The sequence below is a fragment of the Ischnura elegans genome, chromosome 2 (assembly GCF_921293095.1).
Source record: "Ischnura elegans chromosome 2, ioIscEleg1.1, whole genome shotgun sequence".
Lineage (NCBI taxonomy): Eukaryota > Metazoa > Arthropoda > Insecta > Odonata > Coenagrionidae > Ischnura > Ischnura elegans.
Window position 1 is genome coordinate 123,495,024 of NC_060247.1, and position 20,107 is coordinate 123,515,130.

The window sequence follows — 20,107 nt, forward strand, 5'->3', positions numbered from 1 at the left end:
CAATAATAAATGAACATTCCTCAAAATGTGTATTTTGTAACAGTATGGCATCTTTAGCAGCCCTTTAGTGATAGCAAGTGCAATTTACTTAGGTGTATTTAAATTGTTGACATTATTAAAGAATGAAGTGTTACTCAGTGCCTGAGACTCGAGAAAATTTCCATGCATGGGATCCATCATTTGGAGGTTGAGTCAACAGAGAATCGAGTCTTCATTTGGCATAATGATACTCATGGTAACTACTTACTGATATTTCCCTGAGAGCGAGTAAAAGATAATGATGGCATCATATCGTGTTCACAATTATAAGTAATCTAACTTTTTGCCTACCAGAATAAATTACATCTTATTTTTCAATCGAGGAAGCATAGCATTTCATATTAGTCCAATACCTTGTCCCAAGCCACAGTTTGCATATGTAATCAGAGGCAATAGAAGATTTAGTTCAGGAATTAAAACTTAACCAATGCTTTTCACCAGGTGAGGGCAGGCCCACACAAATAAGACAGACAAATTTCAGAACTGAATTCCAAAGTTAAGCATTATTCTATAAAGAAAACAAGTTAAAAGCCTTCGGTATTACATATTTGTTTTCGTTGTGAGGCATATCAGTAAAGGGGTTCCATTCTTATGTGTAAGGTCAATAAATAAATGTTTTAAATTATATTTTATCCTTCACATATATCCATGTTAACCTGAGGTTCAGTCCACCCATGTGACACATATGTTAGAGTCACTGCTTCTATTAATTTATACAAGTCATAGACCACCTCAAAAACCAAGCAAATAATTATGATTACGAAGGGTATAGTTAACTCACCCCAGTACAATGATATTATGTGGTGCTATTCATATTCTCTAAACTCACTCTCTTACTGTTAAACCATAAATCAGCAATAACAAATGAAAGCAGTACATAGTGAGAGAGATAAAGAAGGAAACTGGTAAACCTCTCCATGGGAGGATAGATTCAATCAAATGGCCATTTAAAATTGTATAAGGTAGTTATGTCAATGTGCTGGAGTAATTTTATATAAATAGTCCCATCTCATGTCGAGACATTAACGATTGAAAATTTCTTGATTCAAAGAACAATTTATATTATTCCTTCCTTGGGAGTACCCTAGGGTAAACAGCCCCTTATTGCTTCCCCCCCTCCTGCTGTCCTTTTTTTTTTGCTTTATCAACACTTCAGATAACTTATCCATGACTTGAATTTATTATAGGGGGTTGCCACCCTTAGACCTCCAAATAGAAGCATCCCCTGAGGTGCCTCGGAAGGTAATGAACTGTTCCTGCCTAAAAAATGACCTTAATATATGCCCTGCCTCAGAGTTGTTATCAAGAATCTAGCAACTAACAATCCTCCAGCACAGTAGTAGAAACCCAAATCATTATTTAAATTGAAAGGATTTGCAAATTGCCCAATAAAACAATTAGTAATTATTATACAATAAATATCTATTATAATCTTGTCATGAGATCTCAGCGGAGCAATTTTTATTATTCACCGGAAAGTTGAATGTTATCACTTCAGCCTATTGCCATTTTATCGGCACTGACAAAATTAGGTACCTACCTGTTGACATGTAAAAGTGGCGGGGATAAAGCCATAGATAAATAATACGTCCCTGATAAAAATAAACTCCACCATGGTGGGTTAAGGAAGGGTAGTAGCCTTCATGGTGGGTAGTTACCCTCGCACAACCCATTCCCTACCCACCATTAAGGGTAAGGGAAGGATAGAAAAATCCTTCGTGTACCCTTCCTTGGAACTCCTTCCCTTACCATCCGTCAACCCTTCCTCTACCCACCATTAAGGGTAAGGGAAGGATAGAAAAATCCTTCGTGTACCCTTCCTTGGAACTCCTTCCCTTACCATCCGTCAACCCTTCCTCTACCCACCATTAAGGGTAAGGGAAGGATAGAAAAATCCTTCGTGTAACCTTCCTTGGAACTCCTTCCCTTACCAACCATCAACCCTTCCTCTACCCACCGTTAAGGGTAAGGGAAGGATAGAAAAATCCTTCGTGTACCCTTCCTTGGAACTCCTTCCCTTACCATCCGTCAACCCTTCCTCTACCCACCATTAAGGGTAAAGGAAGGATAGAAAAATCCTTCGTGTACCCTTCCTTAAAACTCCTTCCCTTACCATCCGTCAACCCTTCCTCTACCCACCGTTAAGGATAAGGGAAGGGTAGAAAAATCCTTCGTGTACCCTTCCTTGGAACTCCTTCCCTTACCATCCGTCAACCCTTCCTCTACCCACCATTAAGGGTAAGGAAAGGATAGAAAAATCCTTCCTGTACCCTTCCTTGGAACTCCTTCCCTTACCATCCGTCAACCCTTCCTCTACCCACCACTAAGGGTAAGGGAAGGGTAGAAAAATCCTTCGTGTACCCTTCCTTGGGACTTAGCATTTATAAATGAGGAAAACATATCCTGAAAGTGTCTCCTCAGCTACTTTCACCTGCTAAAGAGCATTGAGTTCTGTACAAGAATGTAAGCAGTCTTTGAATCGTACCCTCCGCCCCCCGAAATATAAAAACACAGTCATTTTCCTTCATAAAAGAAAACAAAATATTGAAAAATAATGAATTTAAAAAATATTTCTTAAACTATTGAAGTTTTTTCGATTATGAAAAATGTTTGAATTAGTTGAAAGCCCATTACTTAGTATCCTGTTTTTCAAAAATTTCCCAACCAGTGTTGGACCCCCACCCCGAACGAAATTCGTGGCTATACGCCACTGTACACAATAGATTCTATAATTGTGTGAAAAAAGCTCATTTAGAAGTTCTTTCATTCACATTTTTAGGATGTAACCTATTTGTGTGGCTGACAATGAGACATGGCGAGAGTGATGTTTGGTATTTGTATGCAGATCTTATTTTCTGAAACGAAATAGGTGTGGTAGAAAAAAGTCACAGCTTTCTTCCGCATAGACTCAGGTGCGAATCTCATCTTAAGATTTTGTAGTATTAGTTTTGTTAAGAAGCATCACCCCTCATGTACCTCGATAGCTGAGGTTGTTAAGGCACTAGGTCATCATCCTCTACTATGTGGGTTCTGGGTTCCAGACTGAGTGTAGGCCAATTTTTTTCTGTCTTATAATTTTAGAAATCACTGTTACAACTCATCCCCATTAGTTTAATTTAGTTGCTTACAATTAGCGATTTTTTAAATTTTTATGTTAATTTATGGATTTTTAGTTTTTATATTAGTCCTACCCTTCCTGTACCCTTCATTGAGGCTGGCAGAACCCTTCCCGTACACTCCAGGAAGGGGAGGGCCTACCCACCAATGTTCTAAAATACCCTTCGTGTACCCTTGCTGAAGGGTTTAGGAAGGGTACACCTATTCTTCCTGTACCCTTCATTGAGGCTGGCCAAACCCTTCCCGTACACTCCAGGAAGGGGAAGGCCTACCCACCAATGTTCTAAAATACCTTTCGTGTAGGTACCCTTGCTGAAGGGTTTAGGAAGGGTACACCTATCCTTCCTGTACCCTTCATTGAGGCTGGCCAAACCCTTCCCGTACACTCCAGGAAGGAGAGGGCCTACCAACCAATGTTCTAAAATACCCTTCGTGTACCCTTGCTGAAGGGTTTAAGAAGGGTACACCTATTCTTCCCTTACCCTCAATGGAGGGTAGACCTCTCCTCAATGGAGGAGTTTATTTTTATCAGGGGTCCTTTAATTCATACTGCATTAATAATTCTACTCCCTGTAAAAAATATTAAGATATCATGACATGTTAACGGATGATGATAAACGAACGGTCGAGGGTGCTTAGAGAAGGTTAATTAAGACCCAGTTAGTAAAGGGAGTAACTTTAAAATTAAATTTTAAGAGTTCCTTGATTCGTTTTCTTCTTCACTTTACATTGTCTATCCTTATTCGTAGTCACGCTCCCCTTTAATAATTACAAACATCATACCATCTTATATTGTATAATATCTGTAAATTGGCTGCTGCCGTTGATTAATAAGGGAGTGGGGTGGGCAAATGAATGGTCGTAATCGGGGAGGGTTTGGCGATTCCCGCCATAGCGGTTTCATATGATTCCCGTTATTCTTCTTTTTATTTAAATGGGATAATGGCGAGATGCGCAACCAAACTCAACCATGAATGTGATCCAAAAGGGATGAATCGTATTTTAGGTAAATGAAGGATTGTAATTTTTTTATATTATGATTTATTTCCTACATTCGTGAAATCAATCCTCGCTGGGAAATTTCGCTTTGATCGAACAGCAATAGGTGCTGTGGCTCGTGATTATTATGTTACTAAAAGCCTTTGCACAGTATGTGCATAAACACGTGAAGTCGTGAATTTTTACTTTATTTCTCAAGAAGGAATGCCGATTAGGGCTGAAATTCCTAGGTCAAGCCATATGACGTACCAAGAGCCTAAGAGCTGGACGGATGACCTGCCAGTATGCAAACAGTCGGGTAAGCTTGCAGAAATTGCTCAAGGTTACGTTACTTAAGGCACGTCTAATGCAAATGTATTGTGCATTTCGTAGGAGTTGGATCATCAACGAATCAGATATACCGAGAAGATGGCTATCGTCAGGAAGAACACGAGTTTGAGGACAGAAGCTTTCATTTTAAGTTGGATGACTCCACTTTCCTATATGGAGTCTTCGATGGACATAACGGCGTCCAAGCAGCAACTTTTGCCTTTCAGAGAATGGCAGCTGAAATTCTCCTGGGTCAACTCTCCGGGAAGTCAGGCAATTTAGAAGTAAGGAACTTCATATACCTAAGTTCACTTGTTATTAATCCACACAGCACATAGATATCCATTTGATATCCAAATGTCCTCTATCTGGACATAACATGCATATACGTTAGACATCCATTGGATATCCATCTAGAATCCTCAGGACATTTAGTGGATATCCAAATGTCCTCTATCTGGACATGTCATGGATATGCATTAGGCATCCATTCGATATCCATCAGGAATCCTGTGGACATTCACTGGATACAGTGAATTTCCACAATACTTATTCACTGGATATTCATTAGATATCTGCGTGACACCGACAGGAAATTGAGTGGATCCACCTATAATGTCTACACCGGCATGTGCCTGCACCTCACAATAAAAAGTGTATTCGAGTTAATATTTCAAACTAATCTATATTCAGCCTCATTAATTTAATAAATTCATTAGCAATAAATAAACAAACATATCAAACACTGATTTAGGTTAAAGGATCTCATATACATTTAACATATCCACTATCACTAAAATATTATGTTATCTATTCAGCAATCACTACATAAATGGCGAATGACATGATAATTTGCATGCCTAAGTGTTATATTTATTTAATGAATCACATTTACAGTAAAAATACCTCAAATTAAATAATTATATTTGGAAATTTCTATACCAGGTTCCTGGTCTTCCTGAAATAAAGAATATAAAAGCATGCAAATAACGTTTAAGTTAGACTGAAAGAAAACGTTTTAGATGCCATGGAAAGACATAGTTAGGGTCAGGAAGGAAACATTTTAAGGCGGACTTATTCACTGTTTCAAGACATTATTCTCCATTTTTTAACTGCATTTAAAAATGGATTGAAACACTTTCATGATGTTTCTGTCTGGGATGTTAACACATTCAATGCGGGCCCAATTTTCATGAATGTCGTCAGAATCGGCCGATATAATAAGAAGGAATAATAGAGTGGCTTTCGCATCATAACTTCCATTCAAATACCGATATTTTCAAACAGCACACACGGGTCGAAAGAGAGAAGCTTGCTGAAGGCCATGCACACAATCGGAAGACTCGGAAGTGGATACACGTAGGGAGGAAGAGAAAGGCCCCCCTGTCCGACTGTCCAGTGACGTGCACTGTCCGACTGGCCGAGAACGTCAATTGACGTGCTCCGTATCTCGGCTTAGGTGGGACCACGTCAGTTGACGTGCTCCACACTGTGTTAATAAACATGATCTACATATTTTACGATCTTTATGCACAAGATCGTGCAAAAATAAACTATGTTTAACTGCACCATTTAGCCACAAGGATATAAACATAAATTTCCCATATTTCTCTCTGAATGGAAATTCAAAAAGAGTATAAAAAATTACTCACCTTGTTCACTACTGACCTAGTTTTTATGACCGTCGATGATCGTCCTCGGGGAATAAATCGATGGAAACCCAACTAACATTGACCATTGGGCCTCGGTTGGGGAACCGTAGTCACGGTTGGCTCATTGTGGGTGGATATGCTTACCAAATTCCGCTGTTGGCCCAACGCAGATATTGTTCGTCGGCCCAACGAAACAGTTTATGCTGTTGGCCCAACGGAAATCCCCAACGATGGCCCTACGAAATGGATTATCATTGGGCCACCGTTGGGACATCATACCATTATAGTACGATTGCATACGTTGCAGGATACGGTTCACATGGTACCCTAGCAATTGCTGGTTAACCTAACAACCAAAACTTGTTTGGTTGTTAGGGACTGCTTTTATATGTTAATCATTCACTATGTCTTTGTGATAGCAGTTAAATAAAATAAGTCGAGTGCTTCTAACAAAAATAAGTCATTGACCTCATTTGGTAAGTCTTACAAAACTGGCATTCCTAAAATCATGTTACCTTAAACAGATAGTTTCGTGGAATTTTAAACTTTTCATCATTAATTTAGATAGATCGATATGTATATTTTTTTCAGATTGTGGCATATCTAGTATCAGTGGAAGTTTTCATGAAAACAGTGTTTCAATGGACAAAGTGAGTGATTTAGATTGAATTTATATGAGTAAACCTAAATAACATCTGCACAGTTATTATTTTACGGAAAATACATCAACTATTATACTCAATCAGGGTTTCTGTGACTCCTATTAACCCTTTAGCTGCGGGAGCGTCAAAATTTTTCTTCCACTGTGTGCGGGACACGAACGGGGAAGATATTTTTCCGTCGACCCCGGGCGTGTGTCTAGCAGGTAGTGGACCCTCATAATCCGGGACTACCCACCCTACCCCCTGACGACAGACCATGAATACAACTGAGCCCTTTCTAAGAATCATAATTGGAATTTAAATATTTGAACGTTACTTTTTCTAAATTGAATGTAAATGAATTTTTTTCCTCAAATTTGGCCAGCATGACATTTTTATGAGCGATTTGATATCAAACAGTAATAAAATCCATTGATTTTTAACCATATTCCTCAATATTACAACCATACTTCAGCCGATTTGAACTTTGGGGAGCATTTAGATGCGGTAGGTAAAGGTAATGGATAATAAAGGTTATAACAGGCATTCTTTTTAGAAATTATTGTATTTTTGGCACTTAGAAATCAATATTTGAATGATAATCTCTAAAACAACCCATACATAGAGCTTTCTGACAGTCTCTGCACCAAAAGCGCGTGTCTTTTCTCTTTTGATCCCTTTTTTTGATATTATTACACACGAAACATGCTCTCTGGGGGTTTTTTCTGCCCTCACAATCAGGTATTTTTTCAATAAAATGCCTAGCTTTTAATCTTTCAGGAACGTTAGCACCAGCCTGAAAGTTTTCTTGCAATATTGTGTCGTCGGTTCCTAAAACACTATATTTTTTTAGTAGCTGGTCTGCAACAGCCCGTACAAATTTTCTATAAATAATTGTCTTTTTAGTTTTCAACTTGAATACATAAAATGCGTTTAACAAAGTTACATCAAGCAGGTGGAAAAACAGTTTCTTATACCACTTCACTGACTTCCTCATACATTCCAATGATCCAATCATCATATCGGATTTGTCAACCAATCTCATATTTTGTACATAATCAACAACAGCGTCTGGTTTGAAAATTACGTTGTTTGTCCGATAACATTTTTTTCCGCTGTCAATCATTTGGCCTGAATGAATAGTGGATAACAAGCAAACATCACGTTTGTCATGCCATTTCATGGCGAGTACATTGCCATTGCATTGCATTTCGTAATCACCTCTGACCATTTTCTGTTTTTCAAATTTTGGCATATTTTTTCTATTCACTCTTACCGTACCACACGATCCAGTTTTATTTTTTAACAGAAATTCACACAATTTAGGACTGGTGTAGTAGTTATCTGTGAACAATACATGTCCTTTACCAAGATAACTCTCCATTAACTTTTTTACCACTTCACCAGACAATCCCAAATCTCCAGAGCGGTTAATTTCCGTTTTGGCTCCGGTATACACTATCATGTCCACTATAAATCCAGTTTCACAATCACACAAAACAAAAATCTTAATTCCAAACCTGTGTCTTTTTGACGGAATATATTGCTTGAAGCCCAGGCGTCCTTTGAATAAAACTAATGACTCGTCGATCACTAGTTTACGGAATGGGTGAAACATCTGCGAAAATTTCAGCTTGAGGTGGGAAAACACATGTCTAATTTTCCATAACGGGTCACTAGTTGATGGATTGTTGTTATCCACAAAATGAAGACAGCGCAAAATTAAAATAAATCTGTCTCTCGGCATACACTTTCCAAAAATCATGGTGCGAATTAGCGGATCTCGGGACCAATACTCTTGAATGGAATGTTTTCTTACGTTTGGCATAAGAAAACTAAGGGCAAGAAATACGTAAAACTCATTTAAACTAACATTTTCCCATGATTTCATTCGGCTTTTGGGTGATAGATTAGTGGAACTTGCCAAAGCATTTCCATATCTATTTGTTTCATCCACAATGTATGAAATAATATCAGTTCCAAAAAACAACAGGAAAAAATCTACCTCACTACTTCTCTCATGAAGGTGGTCCGATATTACACCAGATGAGGAGCTGTCGAACTCGAAAATCTGAGGAGTAAAATTATCAGTCCTGGACCAAGAAGATGATGCGGATGCAATTTCTTCAGCCAAATTGAATGGACCACCATCGCCGGAATCATTTGCATCATCCTCATCCGTCTCAGTATCACTGGTAGACACAGACACATCGGAAAAATTTCCGTCCTCACTCTCACAATCAGAGTCGAATAAAATATTGAGAACTTCATCCTCGAGAGAAACCTTTCTCCTTTTTGGCCGAGATGGCAAATTTTCACTATCCATAGTGAAAATAAATGAAGAGATTCACAAAATGTAGTCACTCGAGTAGGTACTTGATTAGGAGCAAACGCACACCACCGAAACTCTGGAAAAACTGAGCAAAGATAATAGAGCATGTGGAAAAGACAGGATATTCGAAGGGAAACCCATTCGGTGGGAAATCCAGAACGAGAATATAATACTCAAAGAAAATAAATGTCCTTGGTAATTACGCAGGTGCGACAGACCCACCACCGAAGGTATAAGAAAGAATAACCAATGCTTTCAAATAAGTTTCCCCGGCTAATGGACAATGACAAGATTAAAAAATTCCTAGGAAATACAAGGATTCATTGGAATTGTTTTCTTCGTGAATGTGCCGCGGAGAGCAGAGATACCTCTCTCTCGAAGAAGGGATAATCTGGGTAGCGCTCCCCGTGGTGAGGGTATCCAGTCCTCGAAAGACGCCTTTGTGCTCTCTGCCACTATGTTGGGCCGAGTTCAAGCAACCGCGTGAAGGACGGCAATAAAATCTTAAGGAAGGTCTGCCAGTGGTAAGAAAATCTGGTCAAACGTAGAAAAACGTTTTTCCCGCACTCACCATGCAGAACGTTTAAAAACGTTCCCGCAGCCTAAGGGTTAATATCCCTAAATCTTGCACTTATTGTTAGCCATATTCTACATATCCTTTTCTCCAAAATGGCATCAAATTCCATTTTGCTTCGTTTATTTCTTTCATTGTCTATCCAAATCTGCATGTAGAGGTCTCATCTCTCTGGTATCTTAAATAGAAATTGCTCATATGCATTTGATTTATCAAATTTTACTTTTCCTTCCCATATAATTTGTTGAAGTACCTATCCCCAGTCGAACTTGAATTTTATTTCATTTGCTTCTTTAATTTTCCAGGTTAATTCATATTCCATATTGCGATTCCTGTATCTTTCATTGTGTAGTGATTGCCAAAGTCGTATTCAATTATCAGTCCATCATTCTAAGCTATCATTGGTTTCATTGATTTTAGTTTCTTTTAGCATGTGAGGACGTTAACCCTATATACAGAACCCATGCCCTGAAAGACCTCTATGGTATATCGCCTTGTCTGGCCAGTCAGGTGAACTTTGCAGAGCTTGAGTGTCCTTTTTGATGTACACCAATGATAGACATCTACATTTGGTTCATGGGAAATCATTAGGTTAGCTGTATACCAGATATAGGCGTCTACATTTGGATTGAATTAGGTATAATGCTAACTTTGTACTCTCAGTAGAGATGTATACAGTAAACTCTTGATTTTACGAAGCAGGATTTTACGAAGTTTTCGATTATACGAAGTGATATTGCGGTCCCGGTGAAAAGCCTATGCTAAATACATGGCGCTATTCGATTATACGAAGTTTCGATTATACGAAATTTTTTGAATTTACGAACCTCGGCTCGGTCCCTAGGAGCAAATGGCATTCGTTTATACGAACTACGGCGAAAAATTTGTCAACAAAACTAGTTACGCCGGCGTAAGTAGCTAAAAAATCAGCGCTTCCAACTGTGGTCCATCAAAAGTGCGAAATCGTAAATGATAATGCAACTTTAGAGAGAAATGGGTCGCCAAAAATCTCACTGTGGGAATTTAGGGGGAGTAGGAGTTCAGTTAAAATATCGCGGCTGACATTATGCCCCTATTTACGTGCCTGTTCGTAAACATAGCATCGACAATAATTCGTAGTTTAACATGTCAGGAAGGTCGCGCGGAGTATTTCGTACACCCCTAATTAACCCTTTGCACTGCTGTGAACGTACTTCGAAGACTACTTGACTACTTTTCGCCGAAGCACTTCGAAGGGTCCCTAATCCGGGACCCTTTCCTCGACGAGCTCACCCTCGCTGGCCCCTGAAACTGGGCTATTTTTTAATGCATTACCTGACGCAACCCTGGGTTTCAAAGGGCAAAGGTGCCATGGGGGGAAAAAGAGTAAAGTGCGTGTTACTGTGGGGCTGTGCGTCAACCAAACTGGCACGGACAAAATAAGCCCGTTGTCATTGGGAAATTTGAAAGGCCACGGTGCTTAAAACATGTAAAATTGGAAGCCCTCCCCGTTTTTTACCATGCAAATAAAAACAGCTGGATGACCCGAGAAATTTTCCAGCAAACGGTTATACGTCTACAGAGAAAAATTGCTGGAGAGAACAGCAAAATTGCTTTAATAATGGATAATGCCACCGTTCATAAATACGTGGAAGATCTAAAATTGGCTAATGTTCGAGTCCTCTTTTTACCCCCGAACTCGACTAGCAAGTCCCAGCCCTTGGACCAAGGCATTATCCAGGATTTTAAAGTTCTATACCGGAAGAAGCTTGAGCGGTATTACTTGCGATGGATCGGTATGTATACATTCATCTATTTTGCTCATGTGCGTTTGGATTTTTTTGTCGCTTTAGATATTTTTATTCATGATTATCATTCTTTCAAATCTATTTGCTACTTTTATAAATGGGAACAGAAATTAATAACATCCCGAAATGGACGTTGATACATGCAATCCGCGCCATAATATCTTTTCGTGTATATATTGGCCTTTGTGAATGAACAACTAAAATATCTTAAGTACTGGGCTCTATTTACCGCCAATTTATATTTCAGGCTTCTCGTAATGAAGACGCACTTCCAAGTCTAACCATGAACTTTCTTCTCACGCGCTTCCCCGTTCTCCCATGCTGGGGTTCTGTCTTTCCAAAGCCGTCCCTTCCCTCTTGCCGCCTTTGGCTGATCTTGCTGACACCCACCTTACGCATCCCAAACCCCTCCTTCCCCAGCATTTCCCATTCACTCCCTCCCTAAGGAGACTGAGCTTGTGTGCGTCGCAAAAAAATACGGCCCCCAAAAGTAGACTGAGGCAGAGCTGAAGGCCATTTCCCCACCCTTCTTTGTCCTGCCCCCTTCACCAGTCCTTGTGCTAACCACACTTCTTCCCTCAGGCAATCCCCATCCCACTCTTATTCACCCCACCCACTGGGAACGTTCCCCGATTGTGGAGAAGAGCATGGTTCATCTTTACCTGCAACGGGGGGAAGTTATTAACCGGAGAGAGGCGGAAGAAGTATCTTCCGCTATCGGGAAAATGGTGCCGCGCTTATAATTGTCTCTCTTCTTCTGAGCTGACTTTTCAATTGAAATTAATTTCTTTGCTCTTTCCACACTATATTTATTTACGATTATGGCGCGACTATTTTTTAGTGCTAAAACTAAGAAAATCTTTTCTCTATGTCAATGATCCTTTGCCTAACTTTCAATACGGCGGAGAAAGGAACACGAAAACTAAATGAGGTGACGGTACAGGTTTTTGCGTGTCATTTTTTGGGAATTCACGCTAGCGAACCAATACTTAACCACGTTGAGAAATGATAAAACGTCTCTTGTAGGAAAACAATCAATGTGGATAATAACGTTTCTATCTATATTTCTCCGATACTGTAAGATGTTTCTCCTGTCGTTTTCCGGTTGGAACCTTGCTCCTGTCGGCATAAAAGGAGAGAAACATACTATATGAACAGGTCACCTCACACCCGGTATGAAGAATACAGTCCTGATGAAGAATTAAGTCTTTTATGGCAACGTCTGCGAAGATGATGGAACACAGTAGTCGGACGGAGAACTCAAGCAGAATTTACTTCAAATATTCGCCAGAAGATAATCACATCCTACGTTATTTATGATCGTAATTGAATCTCAGTGAAAATAGAGCACATTCTGCTGAAAATACGAAGTAACTCGAAATATTAACTTACGAAGGTTATTTTGGAAACGGGCTAAGACCCTTGTTTTTCTTTTTTTCTCGTCACTGAGCGATAGAGGGCGACATAAATGGCGGTTAGGCCGGCTGCCGCTAAAATTCCGTGGGTGTCAGAAACAAATATCTATCTTTTGCATACTTAATAGTAGCTATTGGCTCCTAACCACAAATTTATTACTGTTAATTCTTATAATAAACATTGCAATTCATTATTTGATTACGTTTTCTAAACTGGTCGGGAATTTCTTTAGCGATCGTTGATGTTGAAGTATGAACAAGAAATGGGAATTTTATGGTGGTATAATTATTTAACGATTTTTCACATCATAAATCGATAGCAAAAAGCCTTTTCTATGAATTATACTGAGAATAACCACCGAAAACATTTAAATAAGACCACTAAAGACAAAAAACGGCGGAAGAAACAAAAGCGAACATTTTTTTCGTGACTTATGAAAAAGGTTTGAATTTACGAAACTCGATTTTACGAAGTGCCAATTTTCCGGTCCCACTGACTTCGTAAAATCAAGAGTTTACTGTATCTTATGTAGCTTTTTATAGAAGTTTGCGCAAGTGTTTTAAGCATGTTGATATGATATTTATAATAAATATTTCCACAAGAAAATTTCTTATTAATAACATTTTGTAACTGATAGTTGTAAGAAATTTTCTTATGGAAAAATTTTATAAGAAATTTTCTTATAAGAACATTATTGGACATATTTCTTATAAAATTTCTTATAAGAAATATGTCCAATTTCTGATAAGAAATTTTCTTATAAGAATTTTCCAATAGGGGGGGTTTTAGGCGCAAGTAATGCTTAGGAGTGTGGGAGTATTGCATACCCGCCAGGGAAAGCAGGAGTTGCGGGGTCGTCCTCCAGGAAAGTTTTAAGAATAATGGTTCAAAATGGCGAGTTTTACGGCTTTCTGGGGGATATTTGATTAATCCTAACACTATGCTATAAGTAATATAGCATTGTGTTAGGATTAATTAATTTATAACTGATCCAATTAAGTAAAATGGACTAAACTTAAAAATTTCGTTACCGAAGACCTGAGAATAGGAATTGTGAAGGCAATTGAATCAAATAACTCAGGGGTGTACATCTTGCAGTGTGACAAGGAGGATTTCTTTGAATTACCTCTTAGAAGTGGTACCATTGGTATATTTGTAGTAAAAAAATTAGTACCTGGATGCAAATTGCAGTCCACTCAGATTTTATCTAAGTGTGTTTTGTTGCCCTACAAAGAAGATGGACAGTTTTTGTGTGTGCCATATTGTAATATGGAAAGGTGCTGTTGAAATTTTCCTAATTTTGTCCTAATAAAAATTGTCCTAATTAGTGAAAATAAAAGTTGGGGATCTTCTGAACTGATATTGATTTTTTGTTTTCCACTTTTAACCACTGTAACCTTTCTTTGTCCAATAGCATTGATTGTTTATGCATTTAATTTCATTTTGATTTATAGGGAGTTAAAGGTAAAGATTCTATCTACCGGTATCGTATCAAGTGAGAAGGTAAATTAATTTAACTTTCATTCTATAAAAATGAGAAATGCCAGTAAAATATAGCTTTTGTTGGGAAACGGATGGCAGAATGTAAAAGGGCCAACGGTATATCGTTGTTGGAGATTTGTTGGCCTTGGGTTGGGAATACGAAGGCCCGACTGTAATGCTCTGTTGGCCCATCGTTGGGGAATCGTTGGTTGGGATACGGTTGGCGAGGTGGCCAAATCATACCATGGGCCAACCGCTGTGTCCCACCATCTGCCAACAGAGGGCCAACCAAAAATGTTACTTGGGAACATACATCTTTACTTCACAAATCAAATTAACGTATAAATCACAAACACAGTTGTCCTGGATAAGTCATTATGAAGAAAAATCAGGAGCAACGACACTTACGACCAAACACCACCATTCACTATCGCATATAACTTCCATTGTTTACTCGTGTCGTCCGGAAGGATTGTGGTCCACCATTACGTGACACATTTATAAAATTAGAAAAAATCCTTTGGTTAAGGCCTTAAACAGCCAAACCCGGTGCTAAACCCGAGAAGATTCCATCAATTGTATTCTTCCGGAAAGCCTATGATCTCTCACGTAACTTATAGTTCTCTCACGTCGTCAATTAAAATTGTCACATTCTTCTTTAATCACGCTTGCTGCAACATGCCCGTGTGAAAAATATGAACTGAATCCTTATTGGCAGAGTGAATTGTGAACTATACAAAACTGCCGATGATATAAAAATGACGCATATGCTGTAATTTTAATATTTTTAATGATATCATAGAAAGTCTAATGAATATCCATTGGGGATCCATGGGTGTACCCTAATGGGTATCCAGCCATGGTTTTCCACTGGATATCCGGCCATGGATATCCAATGGATATACATTGTTGTACTCTGATGGATATCCAGTCTTGGACATCCATTGTATATACATACATTAGACATCTCTCATGGATATGTGGTGGATATTATGGATATCCATTGGATAACCAACTGATATTTTGTGCTGTGTAGGTAAGTTATGTGTGCATGAGCTGTTTATATCATTTACCATGATTTAAGCTGTGAAACTTCATCGGACGAGGGAGTTATGTCTTACAATACGATTTTGCAGATGTGCCTTGTTGCACCGATCGCATTGAAGGAAGTGGTAAAGTTGAAGAAAATTACTCGTTAATCGTTCCTGTAAGATTCCTCCGAAAAACTTAACACGTTTACCACAATTATTCGCATGCCACTAATTTTTATTATATATTTTTTTAAATAATTAATGATATCGAAGGATGTGATACAATATGGGCTTTTGATGGCCTTGACGAAAAGGGAGTCGATTACAGTTGAAAGGTAGAAACCATTCCAGCTACTATGCTCTCATTGAGCATATTTATTCTGAATATGGGCTGGCCATTGACTATGACGATGCAAAAGCAGGGAGCACCAAATGTTATTTATACTTCCTTAGAACCATTTAGGATGCTCAAGAGATTTCAAAACACTCACAGTTTCAACAATGAAGATGGCCATCCCATCCAACACTGTTGAAATTAGCCCTTCTTATGTTGGTGGCTACTCGAAAAAAATGGGAATATAAGGTTTAGTAAATGAGCAACCAATTAACAAACAGTTGAACTCATATATATGTCCTAGCAGTCAGACCCCAACGTAATGATCTAGTTCTGGGATTATTGAGACAAAATTTTAATGTATGTACGTATGATCCAAGTTTCTTCATCCTAGTCCAAGATCTCAGTTTCCCAGCGAATAATGTGTTGTGGTTGAACTTGGCCTGTCCACTGGCTGTAGGTCTCCATTGATGCCGACGTTTCAAAAACTGACTTGTTTTCGAAACATCAGCATAAAGGGAGACCTTCTGTCTCCTTCCTTCCTGTTTTTAAACCCATGTTGTAATACTTGCTTTTCCTTTTGAATTCTTCCTTACCTCGTAAAAGAAATATTAAAATTTCCTTCATTAGTTTTGCTGCGGTCTATGCTTTTTGTTATCCCTCTCGCGAGTATGTACAGTTATTATTATTCTCATCCTGACTATAAGCCTCCTTCAGAATTTCTGCTATCAACACTATCCTACTCAGCCACAAAGGTTCTCTTTAGGGAATAAAATAAAATATTACATATGAAGCTGAATTTTATAAATTCAATCATCAACCCATGTTCTGCTTTTGATTAAATTATTTATAGTCATTGATGTTTATATTGGTCATTATCTGGTTTATATCTGGTCTGGGATTTATTTCTTCGAATAGGTCCATCTTAGAGAGTGTGTTTTCCTCCCTACCTTTTTAAAACAAATTTCCAAAGAATATTTAATCATACAGTGTAATGCAGAAGCTTTTCACTCATTTTCAAGCCTAATAAATTGGAATTGACATTTTGAGAAATGAGTGCTGCAGAAATTTCACTGTGCTATTTAATAAGGTGTTGATGTGTTTCTGTTTTTTTATTCGGCAGATAAGGGAAGTCCTTAGGCAAGCATTTATTGCAGTTGAAAGAGGTTATGTTGAATCCATCGGTGACCGTTTGGCAGAAAGAACAAATTTGCGATGTGAAATACCCCATGGAGAAAGTCCTAGAGAAGCCTTCCGAAACTTTCCTCATCTTGTAAATAAATTAGAAGCACTTGATGCTGAAGTATCCGCAGGATCTACTGCTGTTGTGGCTCTTGTTTACTCGGGACAACTCTACGTGGCCAATGTTGGAGATTCGCGTGCCCTTCTCTGCAAAACGGATTTGAATGGAGTTCTGAGGGTTCAACAATTGAGTGTTGATCATGATCTATGGAATGAAGATGAATTACTTCGTTTGGCTCAACTTGGTTTAGATGTGAACAAGATAAGGCAAGGCAAGATGAATGTGGGAACTGTGAAGCTAATATCAAATAATGTTTTAATTAATATAATTTGTTTACTGTTCATTCTAATTAAATAACCTTCAATATTAAAGTAATTTTAGCCTAACAATAGGTATGACAGGGTTGAAATGGAACTGTGGATTATTTCTTTTTAGGGTCAGTGTTGGGTAATGAAGGAAATACAAGATGCTTGGGAAATTACCTTGTCAAAGGAGGATTCAAGGAAATAGATGAATTAATGAATGCTTCTGCAGAACCAGTCATTGCGGAACCAGAAATACATGGAGGGATAGCCCTAGATGAGACATGCAGGTAAAGTATTTCTCCCTGAATACACAATGATTGCAAACAGATTCAGCCAAATTTAACGAGTACATAATAGTTAAAAGCACAGTTGTGCAGGGTTGTAATATGTCACAAGGAACGAGGAAAAGTCAATATATTAGAAATGGGTCTCTAAAATCATGGAGGAATGTCGGAGAATCCTATGTATTGCATCAAGGGAATTTTATTTATGACACATAATTCACTAGAGCCACACCATTTTCTGGTGGCTGAGAATAATGAGGTTAATTTTCCTATGTAATTACACACATATTTTATTTAAAAAAGATTGTATTTTTTAAGAATTCTTTGTTCCATTTACTTTTATCTTCCAAAATGTTATGTGATGGTCGAAACGACAGCATGTTTGTATAAACAAGTGGCATTGAGCATTTTTGTCGATGAAAAGTCAGTAAAAGTCAGATATTCAGAATTCATGGATGTGATAACCCTGTAGGGACTACTCATAAAATATGAAATACTGATCCCCAACTAAAACCTCAAACTAGTGATTTCAGCAAGGTTTAGGTTATCCTCATTTCCTTCCCTGTGCATTACATGACTTCGTTGTCTTATCTGTCTATCATAAGTTTTTCCTGTTGGGACTTTGGAGCCACGAAGGTCACTTCCTTTTGTGAATTGACTTTCCTGAGAGAATACTGAAGCTAGGTGAAACATTTAAAGATATTTATCCTGTTCTCTGTAAAAATTTCATTTTGATAAACTTTATATCTATAGTAGTTATGGTAATAGTAGGAAGAATATGATAAGAGTATTTTATGTAAGAATGACAGGAATATAAAGCATTATAAATAGAACTAAGGAAAGATGAAATGAATTATTAAGGAACTGAATTTTAAATGTGAGTTGGTATTAAGGCTAGAGTGAACCAAACTTGAGCAATTGAGGTACTCGAATTTTGTTATTTTCTGCCATGAATACAATTATTTTCATGGTTCATGGTGTTCTGGTAGCATATATGGTTATGAAGCAATAAATAATGGTGATCTCTTTGAAGGATAGTTTTCATGTCAAGGTATTTACAAATCATCCTTTGGTGCTGTGAAAAAAGAATGCTGTATGTTCTAAACCAATTTTTCATTAGAAAATATTTTTTATGAAAGATTTTAACTTTATTGACCCAATTTTAAATAAAAACATTATCTACATTAATCTTTTACTCCATCAGTGGGTAATGGTGCCTTTCATGAGGTTGGTTGTGAAATTATTTTTAAAAATTCTATGCATTTGAAGAATCCTTGTTGGTCAGCAATCAAAAATGTGGCTTTCAAGTGCTTCATTACAAAGCTCCATGCCTTTCTCACTTGCACTGTATGTTATTTAAAACTTGAAATTGAAAAACTCATTATTTTTACAATTTTATTACTTGAGAATTAAAACGAAACAAGTTCACTTTTTTGGACAAGTCTATTGGCATCATAACTATGTACATGCTTTTGTTTTAGGTTTTTACTTTTAATGTCTGATGGATTATACAAATCATTGGAAGAAGCAACTGGAACTGACCAAGTCAATAAAGAAATCGCCCAAATGACTGTGGAAGAGGTAATCATATCATATAACTCTAGGAGTCACTGTTCTCTATAGTATGATACAACGTTATGTGAATTTAAAAAATCTGTGAGCGTAAGAGTCGCTTGTGTAATATGTGCCCTAATTCTTTTTTTCCAGTTTCGTGCTCAGTCCACTCTCACTGGTGTTGCTCAAGCGGTTGTGGATAAGATTGTTCGAAAGCATCATGATGGTTATATGAGTGCCGTTGCTTCGTCTACTCCTCCTCATTCTCCATTGGTGACTTCTCAGTCTGCAGGTATCGGTAAAGCTGTACGATACACTAAAAGAGATGACATCACATTGCTTGTGGTAAATTTCAACTTCCCATTGCCAAATGCTCTAAGGACTCCCTCTGTTCCTGGAATTGCTCAGGTTTCCTCATCTATAATGAGGCAAGCAAATACTACCCCTCCTAGTCATGCAGAATGTGCCTCTGTACGCTTCAATCCCATTGTTACATCTGTCGAGTCGGCCTCCTTCTACCCTCATTCAACTTCATCTCCCACCTCCACCCATTCGTCCACTCTCCACGGGAGCGATGACACTATCCAAGAGGAGGGCTCTATGAGGACTGAGATTGAAAGCACGGGAAGTTCTTCTGAAACATCCACGCTGGAGAGGCAAAGACTGCCTCCCATTGATAAAAATCGTCGCATTAACGCATATGTAGATTTTTCTGATTACTATGAAAAAGTGAAGAAAGCATACGAGGAAGGGAAAGCTCCCGCTGGAATAAGACTCATGTGAAGGTGAGATAATTGTGGAGTACAAATGTACTAGTTGTTCTGTTTGGCCTTGTTTTTAGGAAGGAGAAAGAGAAAATTGTGAAATTTTGTGATCATTGTTGCATTATGATTTTTTTTTCAATGCCATAGAAATATGTTTCTGTATAGAAGGTGTGGCTTTCTATGACCCAACAAAATAAAATATTCTCTTTCTTTACTTTATAATTGAATATTCCTTGTACCTTAC

The 20,107-nt window shown here is 38.1% G+C and overlaps 1 protein-coding gene across 1 annotated transcript; it reads left to right on the forward strand.

Annotated features, from left to right (window-relative positions):
- Positions 1-4,085: 4,085 nt before the first annotated feature.
- LOC124154563 (TGF-beta-activated kinase 1 and MAP3K7-binding protein 1-like) lies at positions 4,086-20,082 on the forward strand. The gene is made up of 7 exons (XM_046528375.1): positions 4,086-4,162; positions 4,355-4,453; positions 4,528-4,748; positions 16,837-17,227; positions 17,392-17,548; positions 19,027-19,126; positions 19,253-20,082. The coding sequence occupies exons 1-7, from the start codon at positions 4,099-4,101 to the stop codon at positions 19,880-19,882; spliced, it is 1,662 nt and encodes a 553-aa protein (XP_046384331.1). The 5' UTR covers positions 4,086-4,098; the 3' UTR covers positions 19,883-20,082.
- The last annotated feature ends 25 nt before the right edge of the window (positions 20,083-20,107 follow it).

Bases quoted from the DNA above. Each gene is read 5' to 3' on its own strand.
- LOC124154563 (XM_046528375.1), top strand. From the start codon at position 4,099: ATGGCGAGATGCGCAACCAAACTCAACCATGAATGTGATCCAAAAGGG. The intron at 4,163-4,354 runs GTAAATGAAGGA...TTATTTCTCAAG, and splicing joins AGGGATGAATCGTATTTTAG to AAGGAATGCCGATTAGGGCT. The intron at 19,127-19,252 runs GTAATCATATCA...CTTTTTTTCCAG, and splicing joins CCCAAATGACTGTGGAAGAG to TTTCGTGCTCAGTCCACTCT.